At 36.0% G+C, this 20,872-nt stretch overlaps 2 protein-coding genes and 1 pseudogene across 4 annotated transcripts; all 3 read right to left on the bottom strand.

Moving 5' to 3' along the window:
- Positions 1-3: 3 nt before the first annotated feature.
- On the bottom strand, positions 4-6,951 carry LOC116145461 (CLP protease regulatory subunit CLPX1, mitochondrial-like). Of its 3 annotated transcripts, none has more exons than XM_031430912.1 (15): positions 6,009-6,951; positions 5,761-5,822; positions 5,561-5,658; positions 5,399-5,478; positions 5,261-5,311; positions 3,932-4,006; positions 3,765-3,842; positions 3,566-3,622; positions 2,694-2,764; positions 2,490-2,589; positions 2,220-2,324; positions 1,095-1,157; positions 882-1,004; positions 594-752; positions 4-249 (listed from the first exon to the last, which is right to left on the bottom strand). In XM_031430912.1, the coding sequence occupies exons 1-15, from the start codon at positions 6,774-6,776 to the stop codon at positions 175-177; spliced, it is 1,965 nt and encodes a 654-aa protein (XP_031286772.1). In that variant the 5' UTR covers positions 6,777-6,951; the 3' UTR covers positions 4-174. The 3 variants fall into 3 exon arrangements, with proteins under 3 accessions (XP_031286772.1, XP_031286773.1, XP_031286774.1); XM_031430913.1 differs by having other exon boundaries at positions 641-752; XM_031430914.1 differs by having other exon boundaries at positions 2,694-2,785; positions 5,561-5,653; positions 6,009-6,123.
- A 3,139-nt stretch (positions 6,952-10,090) lies between these two features.
- LOC116145463 (protein IMPAIRED IN BABA-INDUCED STERILITY 1-like) lies at positions 10,091-14,014 on the bottom strand. The gene is made up of 9 exons (XM_031430917.1): positions 13,318-14,014; positions 12,698-12,979; positions 12,298-12,615; positions 11,920-12,147; positions 11,647-11,744; positions 11,296-11,404; positions 10,721-11,221; positions 10,493-10,613; positions 10,091-10,339 (listed from the first exon to the last, which is right to left on the bottom strand). Exons 1-9 carry the CDS (start codon positions 13,705-13,707, stop codon positions 10,332-10,334), a joined length of 2,055 nt encoding a protein of 684 aa, XP_031286777.1. The 5' UTR covers positions 13,708-14,014; the 3' UTR covers positions 10,091-10,331.
- A 1,794-nt stretch (positions 14,015-15,808) lies between these two features.
- LOC116145323 lies at positions 15,809-20,070 on the bottom strand (annotated as a pseudogene).
- Positions 20,071-20,872: the final 802 nt, after the last annotated feature.

Raw genomic sequence — 20,872 nt, 5'->3', positions numbered from 1 at the left:
CANTTTTTTTTTTCCTTTCCTCTTTTCCGATGAATTTATGAACCAGCCAGACAACTATGCTGTTCTACAAGGGGATAATAAATAATTACACCCACTTATGAATTTGATTTTTACAAATAACATTAGGAATAATTGTACAAATTATATTGCAACAATTCAATTGTTGTTGTAACGTTACATGCTCATGGCTCTTGATGAAACCTCCCCTTCACCCTCCTGCGACTCTCTATCGCTTGCCTCAGCATTTTCCTGCATATATATAAGAGTCAATATCAAATATTTACCATCAACAACCGAAGCTCATTAAACTCCAAAATAACTAGACGGGAAAAATTTTAATCCCTCAGATTTGGCATACACTAGTTTTGAAGCTGTATCTTCCCTGATAGCTGATACTACGAAAACAAGTTCATAAATCTCTCCTAAACAAAATTCTCTCTTTCAGAGGAGGTCTCTGCATTTCTTGCAGATCTCAGAGGAGGTAAAATAAATTTACCCTAACCAGATTAAACTAGTACATCAATTTGAGTTTGACCACAAGCCGTTAAGGTCAATGCCCTATCATGCATATTACTGATATATATGAACCATACCGCTAAATCTTTCAACTTTGTTTCATCAAGATAACGGTCTAATGCACCTTCTCCACGAAGAATTTTGCCTCCACATCCTGGGGCACTTGCTGAGCCCACTGACTCCTCATCTATCACAACAGCATCTACTCTATCGCTTCCTGTCTTAACATCTGGAATCTGAAACATGCAAGAAATAAAAGGATTCAGTCAAGTAAATATCTTTCTCATACAACAGTACCTATCATCTAGAGTCAAATGCTTTAGAGTGGCATTTTGTTCCAACCGGCAATATGCCCATGCCCTCACCTCATACATAGCTTCAGTTAAAATACTTTCTAGTATGGCTCTCAAACCCCTGGCACCGGTATTCTTCGCCGTGGCTTTTTGGGCAATCAATCTTAGTGCTTTCTCAGTAAAATGTAACTTCACCTGAAATTACATTAGAGGTTCAATACTAAATAGATGCCAACAAAATCCAAAACTCGGAGAAAGACATAGCACAGACAGTCATTTACTCACATTGTTCATGCTAAACAATTTCTTGTACTGCTTACCAAGAGCATTTTTTGGTTCTGTGAGGACCTGTCAAATTAAGGGAAAAGAATCAACAAATAAATTATGTTAAATGCTTCTGAAACGGTATTAAAGGCAACACTATCCAGAGTTTAGAGTACTTCTGACACTAGTTTCAAGTTTGGGTTTCTCACTTCAATGTTAACCTGAACATATTGCATAATGCAATGGTAAAGGCAGATCATTTGAAACGACAGGTCTGTTTCAGGAGTTTCATTTTTATGATCAACCCTAAAAGTTAAAACCATCACAATAGCCAAATACAGTCACTAGAGACATGGGTACAAACTAGTCAGGGTCCTCGAAAAGTGACTTGTATGCGATCCTAACCTTTAGCATTTTGCATAAACTACTCTCAAGACTCAGAACCAGAGCTCCTGAGCTTGTCAGCCCAGGACTTTAACCACTAAACAGGCAATTACTCCTAAGCCAAATAAAGCCTTCTCAATTGCTTATTTGTATTGGTCAAATAAAGAACTTCCTACTGATGCTCAGAATTCTGGTTCCTGTGGGAAAACCATGAGTATAAAATATGAATAAACACCCTGGCATCAGATCATTAGAAAATGTCTTGACCTTTTTGCCACGACACAAACTTTGAAGTTAGTATAATAAAATTCAGTAAGCATATTTGGACTAAAAATTGAACAAACAGAAATATATTGAAAGGAAAAAAGACAAAATTCTCGATTTATTAAAGACAAAATTCTCGATTTATTAATCACAATCCTTTAAGATAAAAGTTAAATTTTCACAGAATGCATTCATGTCCAACATTTTTTATAGGAGCTTTTAAGTCCAGTATACCCCTTCAATAATTAAATATACGGATTCTGCTCATAATTGTGGATGAGTATGGTCCAACATTCAGAAAGCCAGAATATAACAAAATCATGTGACTTGTGCTTCTCTTTAAATGAGAAACATGCTTATATTTTTCAATGCTAAAATTTCTAAACCTAAGGAAGGAGTAGAATCATAACTAAGGTAAACAATCACAAATTAATGGTCCCAAACAAGTAAAAAAATACATGGAAAAACTTGATAAGCCAAAATAAAATGAAGCATTACCTTAACAAGTTGGTCCTCAGTTAAAGCTGACAAACTAACTAAAATTGGAAAGCGTCCAATAAATTCCGGTATGAGACCATAAGAAATGAGATCAGAACTCTCAACCTAAAAATAGAAAGAGAAACTTTCAGGCCACATTTGGAAAGGATTTTTGCCAGAGGAATAAGGTGGAGGGAGCGGCCTGATAAGTGAATTTACTATCTTGAAATATAATAAAACTGACTAAAAAAGAAACAGATTAAAATTTCCAATTTCCCTCATATTTCTCACCGATTCAAGCAAAGATGATGTCACTGTAGCATCAATTACTCCACCAGCTCTCATGTTTGCACGAACAGGAGCTCCAAAACCAATTGATGAATCTTGCCGTCTAGTAAATAACACTTACAGTCGATAAGTTGTTGACTTCAAAATCAGATAAATAACATTTAGAGGAGGAATTCCAGCAAGGAAAAGCTATTGGCAAACACTAACCTCTCCGAAATCGTTTTATCAAGATTAATGAATGCTCCACCACATATGAAGAGGATATCTTTTGTATCTATCTGCAAAGCATTTTCAACACACTTGAAATGATATTAGCTAAGCAACAGCCAAAATGAGACCATGAAAATATATATAATAAACTATGTGCTTCTTAGAGAATAACCTAAAAATGAAAGAAAAGAAAACACCAACATAAATTCGACATTAAGAAAAAGGCGATTGCAACTTTTTCTTTTGTTTTCAATTATTGTGTAAGACACCACTTTTGCTTAATTTAATTTTTGCTGGAATTTTGGTCACAGAAGTGGTTTTTCTTTTTACATCAGCGCCCAATATTATATTGATCTAGCAAATATGTCTGATAATCTTTTTACTCCAGAATAAAGAATGGTGAGCTAATTCTCATCATCTTATACTTCTAAACCTAAATAAAGAATTAACATGCTAAGAATTTAACAGCTTTGGAAATTGAACCTAAATTTGTAGTGGCCACTAGATGGAGAATGCTAATACACATAAATAAGCTCTAAAGTGAAAATCAGCCCCAAGTATATGGGAAGCGCATTGAAGATCGTGTCGACAAGTACTAAAATATTTTAAAAATTTAAATCATCTACTTTCTTTCAGCTTAATAAATGTTTATATATTTAGTATAAGCATGCATATTCACTAATTGAGAAGCCAAGACAATAAAAAATTACTGACAGCTTCCATAAATGAAACACTGTGTACCACTGATAAATAAAATCAACAGAATACAGGTTCTTATATATAATGCACTGAAATGCACAAAACCCGAATATACTTGCAATGAGATGATAAATCAAAGAAAAATGGCGACATATGTAGAGCTAGAGTACCTGTATGTTATCACCCCGAGGATGTTTCCTTGCCCCCTTCTCAGGAACATTCACTATCTGGACAAGCAGAAGATTCTTCTTTCAAGCTACCAGCCATTTAATATTAAACAGTCTAAAACTAATTAATATCTATCTACCTCAATTTAGAAAAATTTGACTGAAAGAAAATTGATAAATCCAAAATAAACTGGTGACTCACAGTTCCTTCCAGCATCTTCAATAATGCCTGTTGTACACCCTCACCAGAAACATCTCTACTAATATTTAAGCTCTCAGCCTGCAAAAGAACTTAAATCTTTAGGAAACCTTGGGTCAAAAAGAAATCTAGAAAACAATATAATATAACTCAGGCAAATTGTAAAGGACCTTCTTAGTTATTTTATCAACTTCATCAATATACACGATCCCTTGTTGAGCTGCTTGAACATTGAATTCAGATGCCTACATGCCAAATTAGAAAATCACAAGCAAATGAGGTCACCAATAACTAAGATGCCAAATAGAAGCAAAAAGAACGAGAAATCACGTACAAAGTTTAAATATGGTCGCTAGCGTTATAAACTCAAACTTTGATTGACTAAATAAAGCACTTATTTCACAAAGAAAGCATATTGCTAAATTCCTATATAAGGAAGAATAAATGAATAAACTTCCACCCAAATCCAGATGGATATGAGACTCATTGGGCATGGCAATCAGCTATATCAGCATGATATACAATGTGAAAAGCCTTGCAACAGGTCACAACAAAATTTTGGTTAGAAGAAGTCGACAACACTTAGAGCAACTGTTTTCTAGCCAAAACTTATAATTCTTCAATAAGAAGGAACAAGGACGCCATTTACTTCTACAGAAGACACATAAGTAAGATTTCCTATATAAGCTCTTCTATATGTTTTTTTTTCTAAAAGTGAAAAGGAACTGTTATGAGAGTAGAAAGAATAGATGAGAACCAATACAGAATAAAAGTATGCAAGGTAGCAGTTTTCTTTCATGTATGAGAGAGGTAGCTTCAATACATGCAATGTGTAGTTAGGAAAAGAATCATATAATGGGTCGGTACATCAAGGAAACTGCCGTTGACCTTTCCCGAAAACATACCCCTTTATTTTCAGATCTTTGCAGAGATTTCAAGTGCCGTTATAAGAATTTATCAATGAAGTCGGGGGTCAAAGGGAGTGATATAGGTTGAGAACTGAGGAGGAGTTTGGGCTTGGGAAATAGAACTTTTATTATTTCGAAGAAATAGGACTGAGGAGGTTGAGAAAGTTTCATTCGTTGTTGGACAATATTTGAAATTTCATTTTTCTATTAGAAGTTCAATTTCTGCTACAAAATCAGCTCTTCCATTTCAACTTAGTAAGGATGGATATGTACAATGTAAACAATTCTATGCATGAAATTTTCTGGTTCCAGGTAAAAATGCACTATCATAGGAACATCTACTTTTTTCACCAAGAACATATTCAAACGTCTTCTTCATAGAAAAATTACCATCTTTTAAATAAGAATCACTATACTAGAGATCATAGAGACAGAATCTAACCAACAAAACATGATTTTGTTTCAGAAATCATAAGATGTCAACAAAGCTAACACAAGAAGTATACACATTGCAGTTATATGCTGGTAAAGACAAGACAGAACAAAGTAATGTCTCTGAGAAATTCTAAAAGCTGTGAATAGGAATAATACCATGAGAAGTTTATACAATATTGATTCAACATCTTCCCCAACATAACCAGCCTGCAAAATAGTACCATTACAACAATTGAGCATTAAAATCTGTATAAATCATATTTATATAACAAGAGCAATCAAAAACAGACTTGCCTGAGTTAAGGTTGTTGCATCAGCAATAACAAATGGCACATTGACAAAACGAGCTAGTGTTTTTGCAAGTAAAGTCTTCCCTATTTTATAACATATATATTAGCCACTGATTTTCTCAACCATATGCCACAAAAAACAACATACACAAATGCTGAGACATACCTGAACCGGTTGGCCCCATTAAAAGCACATTGCTCTTTTCTAACTCTACATTATCATCTTCATCTATTGCCTCCATGGTTCCCGATTCCGCCCCTGACCTAGTACCAAAATCCAACACCTTCAGTTTAAACATTGTAAATTTGAATTAATTCAAAAGACAATGAATAAACCACTATCAGAATAAGTAATCACAAACTAACCCTTTTTGAAAGGAAGCATTATATATCCTCTTATAGTGGTTATGAACAGCCACAGCAAGCACCTGCAGTAATCAACAAACACAAAACCATCCATCAAAATACAAGCTTTAAAAAAAAATTACAACAATCTAATGACTTAAAAAAACTAAACACTCTTTCTCTCACGCAGTAGTGCTTATAAAATCCGAAATTAATAATAAATCAGCATGTCTGCATTGGAAATTTTTCATAAAACTTAAAAAAGAAACCTTTTTGGCTCTCTGTTGACCAATCACAAACTTATCAAGACCTTTGCAAATCTCCTTTGGCGTTGGCAAATTCTTCCCCAAATTAGCCCCACCCCATCCACCACCACCACCACCACCACCCCCCTCACCACCACCACCACCACTACCAGACCCACCACCGTGATTGGGCCCCACAGCTCGAACCACATTAACCCCAGGTGCAAAAGGCGGGCCCGGCGGTGTATGCACCGCCAAACCATTCGAAGGCGGAGGCGGGTCCCCTCCATACGTCCTCAAACTATCCCAAAACGACACCCTCTCATCAACACCAACCCTATCACTCGAAAACCTCTTCAACCTTCTTTTGCTGCTACTATTATTGCCATTACTACTGACTTTGATTTCAACGAAGCTGCCTTGAAGAGGGGCAATCCTATAAGGCCGAAAGTAGTAAGCAGATTTACAATTAGGACAGATGTTGACCTCCTGGAAGGTGCCACTATCGACAACGGTAGGAACCGGAGGGGAGAGATTGGAGGAAGCGAACAAGAGATCCATGTGTTTAGAACATCTGGGACAGTTAATTTCGGCCCTAATTTTACGATTATCGGTAAAATTGTCACCACCACCGGAGGGAGTGTCCCATTTGAAACGGTGTTGAAGGAGACCGTGAATTGGGGGAAGAAGAAGAAGAGGGGAAGTGGGGCGGGAAGTGAGTTGAGAGGAGGAGAGGTGTTTGAGGTGTCTGAGGTGTTTGAGGTAAGACTTCCATCGCCAGATTGCAGACATACGAGAATTGAATAGAATTGAATATAATAGGATTGAATAGTGGGAAAGTGAAAAGAAACGAAAAGAAAGGGGTATATATAGAGGGAAAGAGGGAAGAAAAGAGAGGAAATGTAGCAGAAGATATGGAAATGGAGAGATGGCGAGGAAGGATTGGGGGGTTGATTGTAAAAAAATTGAAGTTTCTAAAAATTGACAGTTGACGATATCAGTAGAATGTACTTCACGTCTTCTCCGAGTTGGTAGTTACCACGCAGCCACGCGCGGCTTTATGTTTTAACTGTTGAAACTACCTGTGTCCAGCGTGAAAGGAAACTTACAATTTTATCCCCAAAGTTTGACTTATTTTAATAACGTTTTAATCCCTGTTATTAATAATGTTGTGATCGTTATTGACACAGGGACCAAAGCGTTGTTAAAAAAATTTATAAGACTGAAGAGAAATTGTTATTATCCCCTACGTCAACCAACCAAGGCGTCGCATGTTAAGCACACCATTCGTCCGCGACTCTTGAGAGTTTAGTTTCAAACGGAAAAAATTCTCCTTTATATGCATATGTGACATTTTGTGCATTTGTCTAATATACATTAGAACATATATACATTCGTTTAATTACGATACGGTATACATTAATATGTATATATATTAGTCTAATTACGATACGTCATATATTAGAATGTATATATATTCGTTTAATTATGATATACATATATCATATTATGTTCAATCTAGTGATGGCAATGGACGAGGTCGGGACTGAGTATCCCTTGGCCTAGGTCCAAGCCCGACCTCATGACAAAAGCTCAAGCTCGGCTCGGGCCTATCATGGNAGAATGTATATATATTCGTTTAATTATGATATACATATATCATATTATGTTCAATCTAGTGATGGCAATGGACAAGGTCGGGACTGAGTATCCCTTGGCCTAGGTCCAAGCCCGACCTTATGACAAAAGCTCAAGCTCGACCCGGGCTTGTCATGGGTATGATAGGTAAAGTCTAAGCCCAACCCAACAGGCTTTTTATAACTCAAGCCGGCCTAAGCCCGGCCATTTTTATAATGTGAATTTTTAAATATTAATAAATTTCAATTTTTTTTTATTTTTAATTCTAGAAACAGATTTTAAATATTAATTTATTTTTGAATATTCACCAAATATATAAATAACATTCCACAAAGTGTATCCATCCATCTATGTAGGGTTTGGAAAAAATGGGTATATATATTTAAGATAATCTTGTAATTAAATATATAATATGAGGGTAATTTAGTAAAATTAATACTAAAATTGTTGGGTCAGTATTCAATATGGCAATTGGAGATACTTATATCACCCTCACAATTAAATAAGATTTATCATTACTTACTGCCATTTTTTTTTACAGGAGAATCTGTTAATTTTAGAGTTACTATATATATTGGAAGTAGATAATTCCATAAAATAAGAACAATATTTAACATGTTACTATTTAAAGTTATTGTTTTGGAAGGTTTTGCATAAATGGGAATGAAAACTTTGGGACTTTTAACAATGGTTAAACTAAAAGAAAAGTGTCGAAATATAATGCCTTTCCTAATATAATTCCTCCTCTCAATTTGGGGGACTAACAATTTCCCTCGCAAGGTTTGGCCAAACAACACTTACTTACTCGAAAAGTTTCAAAAACGACACTTTCCCACTAATCCGTTAACTGACATTGTATAAACAATATAAAGATGAAAATACCCTTCTGTTTTCTCCTTCTTTCACCTTATTCAGTTTTTCTTTTTTATTCGACTTGAATAGCATCCGGCCAAGTGTGGCCTGATGGAGGAGAAAGGCGGTGGAGATCCCTACCCTCTCCGACGATATCTGCCTCTTCCACGTGTAGGTTGTTGGAAGCGATTTGGTTTGTGTGGCTGATGTGTTGATGGTTTAGGGGTGGGTTGTGATGTGGGTGCGATGGAGATGGGTTGAGATTGGGATACGGTGGTGGTGGGATGGTGGCCAATGGGTGCATGGTGGAGGTGGGGTGCAGTCTGGTTGAGGTGATGGGTTCAGGTATGGGTATGGATTTGGATTTGGATTCTAATAATAAAGGATATTTTTATTCTTACACTGATTATACCATGTCAATTAACAAATTTTACTAACAGATCTTAACGGTGAGTAGGAAAGTATCTTTTGGCCAAACCTTGGGTGGAAAAATGTCATTCTCTCTGGCAATTCTTTAATATCAATGTGGTTAATGTCACTTCATCATTTGAAATTAATTTATATTTAATTTGAAATACATGATTTTGAAGATTTTACATTATACAAACTATATTTGTTCCTTGTACTACTCGATATCATATCAAAGCATCATAAGTCAATATAAACACTTGGATTTATAAAACAATGATGGTAGCACAGGCTTTATTATTCAAGCTGCTTTACATATTCATCACCAATACATGGTTTAATTAATTCATCATGGCAAGAGCTTTCATATTTATATATTATGTTATCATGTGCTTCCCAACTTTTCTTGCAGAAGAATGGAATTTTATATATGATTCACCTGTTGAATAGATCTAGTATTGACTATTGAAGGTGGTTTGGCTCTGACAATTAAATTTAAAGTTAAGAGTAAAGGATTCATTGCATCATGTTATTTCAGTTTGGAATTATTGTTATGCTTACTCAACATCAGAATTAAAGAAATTGCAGAAAGACTTCACCACTAATTATGTTTTAAGTAACACCCTCTTCTTCTTTCTTTCTTTCTTTCATTCCTTGAATTTGTGTTATTTTCAAATACCTAAGTGAGCTGCTCTGTGCCAAGAAACAATCATGAGTTTTGATAGATTGAGTTGGGAGAAATTGGAGTAAGATATCAGATTGCACCAGTGCTTTTGAATCTCAATAGAGATAAAAATAATTGAAAAGGAAGATATCACTCAAAAACAATTGAATGGCNGCATATTGAAATAATAAGATTGCTTACTATAAACTAATAATGTGTCACATATTGAGATAAACACATTTTATTTGTACAAAAGAAAAGAAAAAAAATTGTACAGTTTGTGAATCTTATAATTCTAGCAAAGAAAATATGAAAAAAATGAGAAAATTGTTGATGGGAAGTATTGGATAGGATGATAGAAGGAAAATATACAAAGGATGTAAATATTATTATTATTTACATTATTATGAGTTAATGAGAGGAATTTTGATAAAAATGCAAAGAAATTATAAAAACTGAAACAAGAAAAATGGAAAAAAACAAGCAACTTGTTAAACAATTTTTTTTTTCTTTTTAAAAAAAAACAAAAAACAAAAAACGTGAAGAACTGCAAATGGTCATCTTGTTTACAGCAATCGGTTGTTCTACTCCTATTTCTTCTAATGGAGATCTTTTTTCAAGTAATTAAAAAGGTAACATTCTCTGGTTGCAGTACATAACTGAGGTGCAATCTGTGTTCTGTTTCGTTGTATTTTATCTGTATAAGTTCCTTCACAAGAGTCCGAGCTCAAAAGGGGTCGAAATCCTGGTGACAAGGGAGGATTTTCTAATCCCAGAATCCTGTATCATCTTTCTGCAGAAACAAAATGATGTGATGTTGTTATTAACTTGGTAGTTTTAGTCTCAGATTTTTCGTTCATGCTTTTACAATATTTTATTTCTTGTAAAGCAAACAATAGCGTATATCAACAGTAAGCACCGAAATTGAGATGGGGGTTTTGAGTACCTCTATAGAATCTTGATCTTCGATTCGCTAGACGGATGTTGCTTTCATTCCTTAGCAGAAGTTCATCGATTTTCAGAGACTTGGTTAACAGTGGTCCTGAAAATTCAATGTTTCCTTGCATCTGCAACCGCGGCAAAATGTCAGATGGGAAAATGAATATCCATGAATTGAAAAAACCTGAAGATCAGCTCTTAAAACAAAGTGTGGCAGCATTTTAGTAGTCCTTACCGGATTCTTTCTATGACCAACTCCATCTTCCTTGTCAGAAATTGCCAATTCATGATCTTGTGAATAAAATACATCAAAAAAAATGGTACTGCCATATTGCTTTGGCTGTAATGGCATTGAAAGTGAAGAATTCTCATACAGGTCGATCTCCTTAGGATTTGTACGATTTCGATTTTCTTCTTTTATCAAGTTACCGAAGGAGTTGTCTACAAAGCCAAGATTTGATGAATCTATTGTACTTATTTGACTTCTAGATGAAACTACGGTTTTAGCATCGTCTTTTTGCCTTTTCGCCCAAGCAAAGCCACTTGACGCTGAGACTTGTGCCGGGCCTTTGAAGATTGAGCCCCCTTGGGATGCAACCATTCCCGTGGATGCCTCTGATATTAAATCAGTTGAGGGATTCAGTAAATCTCTACGTGCAAAGCTTTCTCTTCCCTTTAACAATGGTGCATTATTAGCAGTATTTCTGTTACTAAAATGAGTATGATTCTGCAGTTCCTACATAAAGAACAAACAAAACATTTAGGTTCATGCCTTATTCCATAACCAGATAGATAGGTAGATTGAAAGACCTCGTTTGTTGCTAATTTATTGTAACTGATGGGTTCTTGCAAGCTTTGGCGAGTTCTTCTCGGTCTTTTGGATGCAGCAGACTCTCGCAATCTAGCACGCGTCTTTTTCCTGAAGGTACAATGATAATTCAGTGAAAAACATTTGATGTATCGAAAACATAAATGCACAAGGCCTTAAACATTCATTGACCTCAAAACTGATCAGGCACAATGAGTTTACTGATCAAAGAAAAACTGTAAATGTGTATCTGCTAAGTTCAATCAGAAAAACTGCAAACCCAGGATGAATAATAGGGTCAGAACTTCTAATTTTCGTTTTTCGCCTAAAGAAAGAAGATATAAAAGTTTCACCTTCGTGCTTCGTCTCGGTGTTTAGCATCGAGTTCCTTTTTAGGTGGATAGATTGGCAATTCAGATGGATCGCACGCATAAGGTGTAGTAAAGAAGTACTGAAAGGTAACACACAAAACTAGAAATAAGATGATTTCTCTCACAATCATAAAATCTCAGTAGTTAGAACATTCAATTTATGAAAGCTTTTAAAATGAAGTTCCCAAAATGCATTATAATTCCCTTTTACATTCAATAATTTAGTATTGTTCTAAACTTTTCAATAAGTATTACCTCAGACATCAATGCAGATGAGGCAGTCCGACGCATGCTAGGATCTATGGAAAGAAAATTTTGTATCAAGTTTACAGTGGATGCAGGAAATTCTTTACACCTTTCTCGAAGACAACCTTCATAGCTGTTTTGGGGCTTAAACATGTCTCCATGAGGAAGCTTAGCTTTTCCCCAGTAGCCTTCTGGTGGAGAACCACAAAGCTTAAAGATTTTGTGTAATTGTTCAACCTGCAAATTGATGAAGAGAATGATGCTACAGAATGCAGATGCATCTTTCTAAACAAATTTGCATTTCCTATTCTCAGGTCAATCAAATAATTGATTCATACTTGAATTTTGTGATTATTAGAAAGTAGTGATTTATAATGCCATGATTACCTCAGTTCTCCCTTTAAGGATAGGCTTTCCGAAGAGAAGTTCTGTGAAAACACAGCCAACACTCCACAGATCCACTGATACATTATAATTTGTTGACCCCATCAGAAGTTCAGGGGGCCGATACCATAAAGTAACAACACGGCTGGTTAGTTTTTGCTTGTTCCTTGTTGAACGAATATTTGCCAATCCAAAATCTCCCAATTTCAAAGTCCCTTTATTGTTTACCAAAATGTTGGATGTTTTAATGTCTCGATGCATTATACCTCGCAAATGGCAATGCTCAACTGCATTCAATAGTTGCTTCATGTAACATTTAATCTGCACAGGAAAATCAACCTGAACATATATGCTTCCACAAGAAGAACCAAACGAAAAGCCTCCCATATGTTTCGAATTGTACCTGTGGTTCAGTGAACTTTATATCAGCGGTTAATAATCCTGCAAGATCATGATCCATGTATTCAAATACAAGGTATATAGTACTTGACAATCTTGATGTAATCACCCCCTCCAATTTAATGATGTTTGGATGGTCAAGCCTGCGAAGAATCATTATTTCTCGCGCCATAAACCTAATGCTCTCGGGCTGAAAATTGTCAAACCGAACCTTCTTCAACGCAACTGTCTTCCCAGTCACAACTTCGCGTGCTTTAAACACACTGCTGTATGTACCTTGTCCAATCTACATAGCACAAGAAAAGATTCAAAACAATAATGGTTATAAATTCTGAACTAACAATTGTAAAATGTATATATGGGGAATTTTAAAAATCCATTTCATCAAACAATTTGAAAGCATTGGACATGAAAATTTTCCAGGTCATGCATATTCATGTGCATTTCTTATTCTTCAAAATGTATCTATGGGGAATTTTCATTTGATTGAGATACCATATTCAAACCAAAACAAATAAACAAAATAAAGTTTATAGAATGGTCGGCAATTGAAGATTATTTCAAATTTCTTTCAATCAAGACCCACAAATCAACATAATTTTTTTTTTGAAAAACCTTCCTCACCTTATCTAATTTCTCAAAAGCTTCTGCACGTAGAGGCACCAAACCATGGACAGCTTCAGGGGCGGCGGCAGTGAGCCACGCCGGCCAACCGGCTGCAATCTGTTCTGCATTTACATGTCTATGAGATAAACCCAATTTAATACTAAAAGTACCACTCTTCCTCTGAGAATCTCCCTTCTTCAACTTCCTCGACTCGCGGCTTCCTTTATTATGATGATCCTCTTGTTTCTTCTCCTCCTTTCGATCCAACTCAAGAGCCCCAGATGGATTTTTTGATGAAATAATATAGTGTAAGGTAGCATTGTCATTCGTTGAAGCTTCTGCGGCAGAGTGGTCCACAGGGGACCCTGCAACTGCAGATGCCAACTTTTTCGAGCTTACGCAACCCATAGAACTCCAAATCCCGAAGCTGAGAATTACCCAGATCGGGAAATGGATTCAACACGTTACTCAACTCCTCACATTCTTAGGCTCATTTTGGTTGTCATTTGGACAAGAAAGAGAAAGAAAAAAGATTAGATAAACCCAGAAAAAAACAGAGTTATAGGAACAGAACACAAAACAGAGTAGTTCTGTGTTTTTTTCTTTCTAAGGTTAAGTTGCGAGATCTACGGAGGACGATTGTCAGAAAACGGTGAATGCTCCAAAAAGAGAGGGAAATAGAGAGAGATTTGTGGGTCCGAATTCGGACATCTTTAGTCTGTTGTGTTTTCAGATTTCTATGTTTTGGTTTTGCAAAAGATATTAAAGGTGAAATATCATGTAACCGTTAGATTCATTATTTCTCGTTAGTTGATAAAGCGAGGGAAACGGGTCCTCTTGTTTGTTGCAGCCTAACTGCCCAACAGCTCCACTTCACCATTTTAAACCAAATTTATCGAATTTGGATATGAATTAGTTCCCCTAATTACTATTCTTATTATCCAGTCATTATATGATGCAGATATGATACAATCTCGTTACCAGAAAGTTAACACTGTTGGATAAAGATAAAAGTATGATTCTAACATCACATAAATAATATAAGCTTTTGATTATCTAATTAATGAAATAAAGATCTTATAGAGGGTATACCAAGCAAAATGAGAGAGATATTGATAAGAACTTACTCCCAAATTGATATTATTTAGTTGGGCAATGGATTTTTTATAGGTTTGAGTAAAACTCTCCTTGAAAAATCGGTTTGTCAAGAGAGGGTATCTGAGTCTTTTATAACCCATATTTTCACCATTTTTCCCTTCTAACGTGAGATCTTAACATATATTTGTATGTTTAAATGGTTAGATATCAGTTTTCATGTATCAATGGTATTGTTTATTGTTTGTTGAAGATGAATTATTGGTAAAGAGAAGTCTCTGGTCAAAATGAAAAAAAGTGACCAGCGGTAGCTAAACCTCTTTCCTATAAAGTGAGACACTACAGCCAGTTTTACTATTGGCAAAGCATATTCAGAATCCACAAGCTGTTAGACAGAATTTGCAGGCCATATAGACATTAACAAAACATCCCACATCGATAACGAATGAGAATTTGGGTTAGTCTATTAGTTTACATTGTTAGCAAATAGAATCTAGATCAGTTGATAAAACTTTTAGATCATCTCGACTAAATAGCAGTGTTTTAAAACCTGGTTCGGGGTTGACTGGTTGAACCAAGACTTGGGACCTTCACTGGGTCGGGTTAACAATTTTCCCATTCACCTAAAACCCTATAATTTAGGATGATAATCGACGAATAATTGAAGGTCGAGATGATGAGGCTTTTGAAGAGAAAATGCTAGTGACTGTAATGGTGGCAACATAAGTAATTTTCAGTGAGTTAATCGACCAGAAATCCAAAAAAAGAGTGGCAGCAACAGTTGGCTTTTGCCGGTGATTAGTGAGGTGATTAGGTGAACAGGGATGGAGTGAGATGGGTTTTAGTCAGAAGGCTAAGGGGATTATTTTCATGATGATGGGGAGGGTTGTCAACGCCGGTGGTGGTGAGATTTGGCCAAAATCGATCAATGCCGACGTTGGTGAGATCTAGCCGAAATTAGTCGATTTCAACCAAATCTTGGGTACATTTTCTAGGAAATGTGCTTAATGAATGATTGAAATTGCATTTAGTGTGTCCCTACCACCAACCAATTGATCTCTGATTTGTATTTGAAGTGTGTTTACTAAATTTCAAACCTATAGGGACTTGACAGTGATTTTCAGGGATGTATTTGCTGAATTTTAAATTTTTTGACACCCGATTTGTCCGGTCGGTCAAACGGGTCAACCTGAGACCCAGCAACTTCGCCGAGTTTCACCCTGGTTTGATTATTAAAACATTGCTAAGTAGACACATATATATCAATAATTCATCGCCCAAGCTCCATGGATTCCAATGCTACACACTAAAGCACAATTTATCTCACTGGATTTTGCCCTTCTCAATAAAACTCGTCTATGCCATGAAAAGGAGGACTTTACATTCGTACATCTATTCCAATGCAACAACAAACTAATGAAACACTATAGGCGTTTCAAATAATGAATAAAATACATGAAAGTGGATTCATTACATAAAGTTCTCCACAAAATGTTAGCAGTCAACTTACAAATGGCTGTAATTTTTTCTGGAAAAGCTCCAGGGGTCGAAACAGCCAATGCTAGCAGAATGAACAAGGGCTAAAAAAACCAGATAAGTCAAATTACATTCAAATGAACATCTTCCCTTACGTGTGAAAGATCATATACAACAATAGTAGTTACGGATTCAAATATACAGGTGGTGTGGGCGGCACAGCTCATATACAGATGTAAGAAGCCGGTGTCACATATCGGTCATGCTCTTCCATAAGATTTGTTCTTTGCAATGCTTCTTCATGTTGTACCCCATTATTTTGATGGAAGCAGCCGCTGGACTGGTCTTGTGATAACTTTTAACGGATTTCAGAAGAGAACTTTACACGATTATTCGTTCTTCTTTTAACTGCAGAAGCACTGGACTTTGATCATGATTTCCGAACTCCATATCTTTAAGTAATGGATGCTTCTGAGTCACTGTCTTTTGCGGTTTTAGCTGTGATGCGTTGTTGGCTGCGTTCTGACTGCTATTTCTTGAAGCTGGGACATCATGATTGTGTTTCCCCTCATATGTAGTTATGACAGCTTTGGCGTCAGTTGGAGCTCTCTCTACATGCTTCCGGACATTGCATCCTGCACTGGTGCATTTGTAATAGCTCCTGTGGATAAATAGTAATGCATCAGAAAACATCCTCTCATAAATGGACAAAATAGCTTATGAAAGTACCAATAGCTTGAGAGCTTAAAATCAAAACGGAAACATGGAAACAACCAAATATGCAAAGCAACAGAAACCACTATATTGGGTAAGCATGTCAAATTCAAATTGTTGACATTACAGGCAACAGCTTTGAGAAGTTTTATGATTAACTAATATCAAGGACCATAAAAGCAAGTTCTCCAAGCTCATGAGTTCTAACACCTGTACATATGAATAATGGAAATATAGTGAAAGGAGAAATCAGCCTCATCTCATTATATGAAATATAATGAATTTGAGAAGAAAACAATTATATGGCAAGTAAAAGGGTTAAACTAAAATGACATAAAAACTTCAAAGCATTAGGGACCTGAAAGGAATGTTAACAGGAATATAGCATCTAGAATCAATGATATCGCACTGCTTCTGGAAACGATAAAATGTTCAGACAATCATTTGCTTCTCAAATAACAGCCTTTTTTGTTTAAGCAATCTGAAGTTCGTTGCAATCCTAAAACTTTGTCTTGGTGTAACTTACATCTGTCTTGCAATAGTTGTACAATTACAAAACTGTAAAAAGAAATTTCATATGAAAATGAGGACCCAGAGAACAACTAACTTAAAATTTTTAATTGGGGAAATTCTATGGTTAGAGCCATGCAATTCTTTACTGATCCATATTCCATGAGTGTATTCAACAAAAAGTTACCAGGAATCCACTAGCATGAAATATTTTTTGTAAAAAGTACAAATGATAGATATGTAGGCAAATATACCACCTTGGATGAGGATTCCCTTTGACCACTTTCTGCCCGTACTTGCGCCACCTGTACCCATCATCTAAAAGATCAACTTCACTTCTTGTTTGCACGATGATCTTTGATTCTGTGACTGTCTTGTGTGACACAGTTACCTCTGGTTCCCCAGAAATGTTCCTGGTCCCCACGGCACAGAAAACTCAAAATTTGGAAGAATGAAGGAAAAAATCTGCATCATTAGTTAAGGTACCGGTTTAAAACTTACCTTCTTTTTGGATTTGGCTCATCATCATCCCCTTCTTTTCTATTATCTGCATCACCTAGTTCCTCACTGTCACTTGACTCTGGAATCTGTATGGGACCTGCTTGAATAAATTCCTGATTATTTCCCAGAACTGAATGAGCAGGTGCACTTTGACCTTGCAAAACAAGTTCAGGCTTAGCCTGAGAATTTATGTTTTCATTTACATCACTACCATCTTTTGAACGTCTACTGGGTTGAGGCTTTTCATGGTTGTGCTCATTTTTGTAAATTATCTGAGCTATTTGGCCCTCAGAAGAACGCTCAACTTTCTTTTTGACTGGACAATTCAGGTGTGTACATTTGTAGTAGCTTCTCGGAAATTCACTGCCCTTAATTGGCTTCTGCCCATATTTACGCCAGTTGTAGCCATCATCAGCAGGTTTATCCACAGCAACAGAAGGATTCAGGTGCTTTCCATCAGACTGAGAGACCTCTGATGTTTCCATCACAGAACTTTGAGGGTCTGAGTTTGCAGGTTGAATCTGCTTTTGTGAAGCTTCATCTAGACTTAAGGATGGATGATGTGCCAACATCTCAGCAGGAGCTGATACTTGTGCAGGTTGATATTCAGCTCGCATGTGCATATTAGATTGGGCTAGTACAGCTTGAGCCGTAACCTGTGCCAATGCCTGCTGATGGGACATTCCAAAGGGACTCTGCATGGATTTTAAGGAACATATATGAATGTATGATACAAATACAATATATTGATGTCTACTGGTGTCAATGCTAGTAAGAAAATATAGTCTGATAGCATCATAGTCAGCACCATCATGGTAGCACAAACAATTTTAGGTAGGAAGGGAAACAAAATCTAAACAGTTTTTTAATTTTTTTTTTTTCTTGTACCGCACATCCTTCCCACCTGTCCCTAAGAACAAACACAAACTAAACTGCATTCCCCACTCCTCCATGAAGGTTTGCGTGAGGGAGATTGATCCCTAAAGTTCTTCCTCCATTGCAAAGTCTAACTACCCATCTATCCTCTCGAGGACAATAAAAACTACACAGTTCTCACCGAAATTTCAAGGTTTCTAAATGGTAAAATCAAGTTTACTGACAAGCAGCATTTATCTTTTCTAAACAAATTTTACATTTCCCACAAATTCACCAGAACCAAATCTTCAATATTTCATGCCAAATGGTAATTTTTCATGGAGACTCACCACGAATAAATCCTGCATGAAGGACTGAACCCACCCAAAACCAGATTTAGTATGAGAACATACATACGAAATTATGTTCAACATTTGGACATACACAGCAAAAGGACTTATAACGTACACCACAAAGGACTTACAACGCTAAGGCACAGTGCAGCAGGAGCGTTGCAATTGAAATCAGTCAATTACACTTCCTCCCAATTCCAAACAACCCAACCACCAAATTATAATACCCTAATCCCAAAACAAAACATTTCTCATTTCAACCCTAGAAAAAGAGATCCACAAGACCCATCTCATAAGTCTTCCTTCAAACCCAAGAAGTAAGCAAAACAACCACATTTTACCACAGCAACAACCAACACTCAAACCCCATCAGAAACACAGCAAATGGCAGAGACAAACTTAACCCATAAAAATCAACAGAAACTATATCCTTAATTACAAATTGCACAACTACCCAACTCATAAATATCTCAACTTCAAGTTCAACCGGAAAACGCATTCAAAACACCATCATTTCATCACAACTACAACCAATACTCAGTCTCAAACACACCAAATGTCAAAACAAACCTCAACACATTAAAAAAAAAAAAAAAAAAAAAAAAAAAAAAAAAAAAAAAAAAAAAAACACCCATGAAAATTACCTGAGGTGGAAAGAAACCAGGTGAATTAAGCAACCCAGAAGGGCTTAACCCAGGAGGAACAGTAAAAAAGGAGAATTAGCAGCCACCACCAAACTCCTCGGCCTACTATCTTTAAAACTAAAACTACCCTTTTCATCCCCATCTTTAGCATCTCCAATTCTACCATTATCAACCAAAAAGCTCGATGTCGGAGTTGGAGTTTGTCTAGCCAATGGTGAAGCCATAGCCCCTGCAAGAAGCTGAGAGAACGATTGGTAATTTAAGTCCTCAGCGAAGAAACTTGAGACCAAGTCATGGGTCCAGGGCTGAACCCGGTGATTCCATACAAGCTCTCCATGGACGGCCGAGGTGGCAGTGTGATTGTCGGCTTCCTCTTCCTCGAATCTTCTTCTTTCCCAGTCGCCATTTTGGAAAAAAATCCAACTTGAAGGTTGGAATTGGAGATTCCTTTTTTGTGAAAGTAGTTTGGAGAAGTTAAAGGAGGTTTGGGTTTGGGTATGGGTATGGTTTAGTTTACTATATTTTTTTTATCTGTGGGTTGTTGAAGGTAGTTTCAGCTCATGCTCATCGTGAAACTCTCTCAGTGGAAAGCAATAAGTCCATAAGCATAACTGAGAGGGACTTGCTTAACGTTTATTTATTTTATAGTAAATTATAAGAACAAATATCTAAGATAAATAAATGAAATTAATAATTGATTTCTTATACGGCTCTTAGTTTCAATCCAAGTTGTTCAAGTATCTACTAATTTTTTATGATAATTTAAAATAATCAAAATCAATTTAAAAATAAAAAAAATTTTATTATTTGATAATTTGTGTACTGATAATCTCTACATAAATGATTATAACAAAAAATCTTACTTGAGGCTGGTAGTTCTAGAATACTAATAGGAGGTAGCTACGGAGCTTTTATTAACCGATAATATAAGATTCTGATAGATTAATTGAGGAGTCACTCGAGCTCTTAACTGACCGTAAGTTCAAGTCGGAGAGATTAGTTGAGAGGTCATTAGCCTTACCCGTCGGCAGTTTCAAGATCTCAGAGAATTAATTGAGCTGCGTGTAAGTTGACTCAGACACCCTTGATTAAAAAAAGAAAAAAAATCTAATAATAACTTCTATCACCATCTTTAAATTTTGGATGGACTGTTTTCAATTATTTGATGGTTTAAATTTCCGTCTTAATAGAATAACATAAAAGTTAGAGAAATCATTATTTTTAAATTTTAATTTCAACTTACAAAGAGGGAACAACAAAATTATTTAGAAAAAAGATAAAAAAATGTTCCTACCAACAAAAATGTGGAGTTGACAAAAGAGCCAAATGGAGACCTCAAAATTTTCTTTAATTTCTTAACCGCTTTTGCTTGCCCTTCAAGACCGGCAATTAGTGTTGATAAGGACGCAGCCACCCCCCCTCTAT

The sequence above is a fragment of the Pistacia vera genome, unplaced genomic scaffold (genome assembly GCF_008641045.1).
Source record: "Pistacia vera cultivar Batoury unplaced genomic scaffold, PisVer_v2 Contig461, whole genome shotgun sequence".
NCBI classification, from domain to species: Eukaryota; Viridiplantae; Streptophyta; class Magnoliopsida; order Sapindales; family Anacardiaceae; genus Pistacia; species Pistacia vera.
This window is presented reverse-complemented; position numbering and strand designations above follow the sequence as displayed.

Excerpts from the sequence above, each read along its gene's own strand:
- LOC116145461 (XM_031430912.1), bottom strand. The coding sequence starts at position 6,776 with ATGTCTGCAATCTGGCGATGGAAGTCTTACCTCAAACACCTCAGACAC. Across the intron at positions 3,623-3,764 it reads TGAAGATGCTGGAAGGAACT|ATAGTGAATGTTCCTGAGAA; the intron begins GTGAGTCACCAG and ends CTGCTTGTCCAG. Across the intron at positions 2,325-2,489 it reads CATCATCTTTGCTTGAATCG|GTTGAGAGTTCTGATCTCAT; the intron begins GTGAGAAATATG and ends TTCTATTTTTAG.
- LOC116145463 (XM_031430917.1), bottom strand. The coding sequence starts at position 13,707 with ATGGGTTGCGTAAGCTCGAAAAAGTTGGCATCTGCAGTTGCAGGGTCC. Across the intron at positions 12,980-13,317 it reads CTTTTGAGAAATTAGATAAG|ATTGGACAAGGTACATACAG; the intron begins GTGAGGAAGGTT and ends TGTGCTATGTAG. Across the intron at positions 10,614-10,720 it reads TTGGTCATAGAAAGAATCCG|ATGCAAGGAAACATTGAATT; the intron begins GTAAGGACTACT and ends CCGCGGTTGCAG.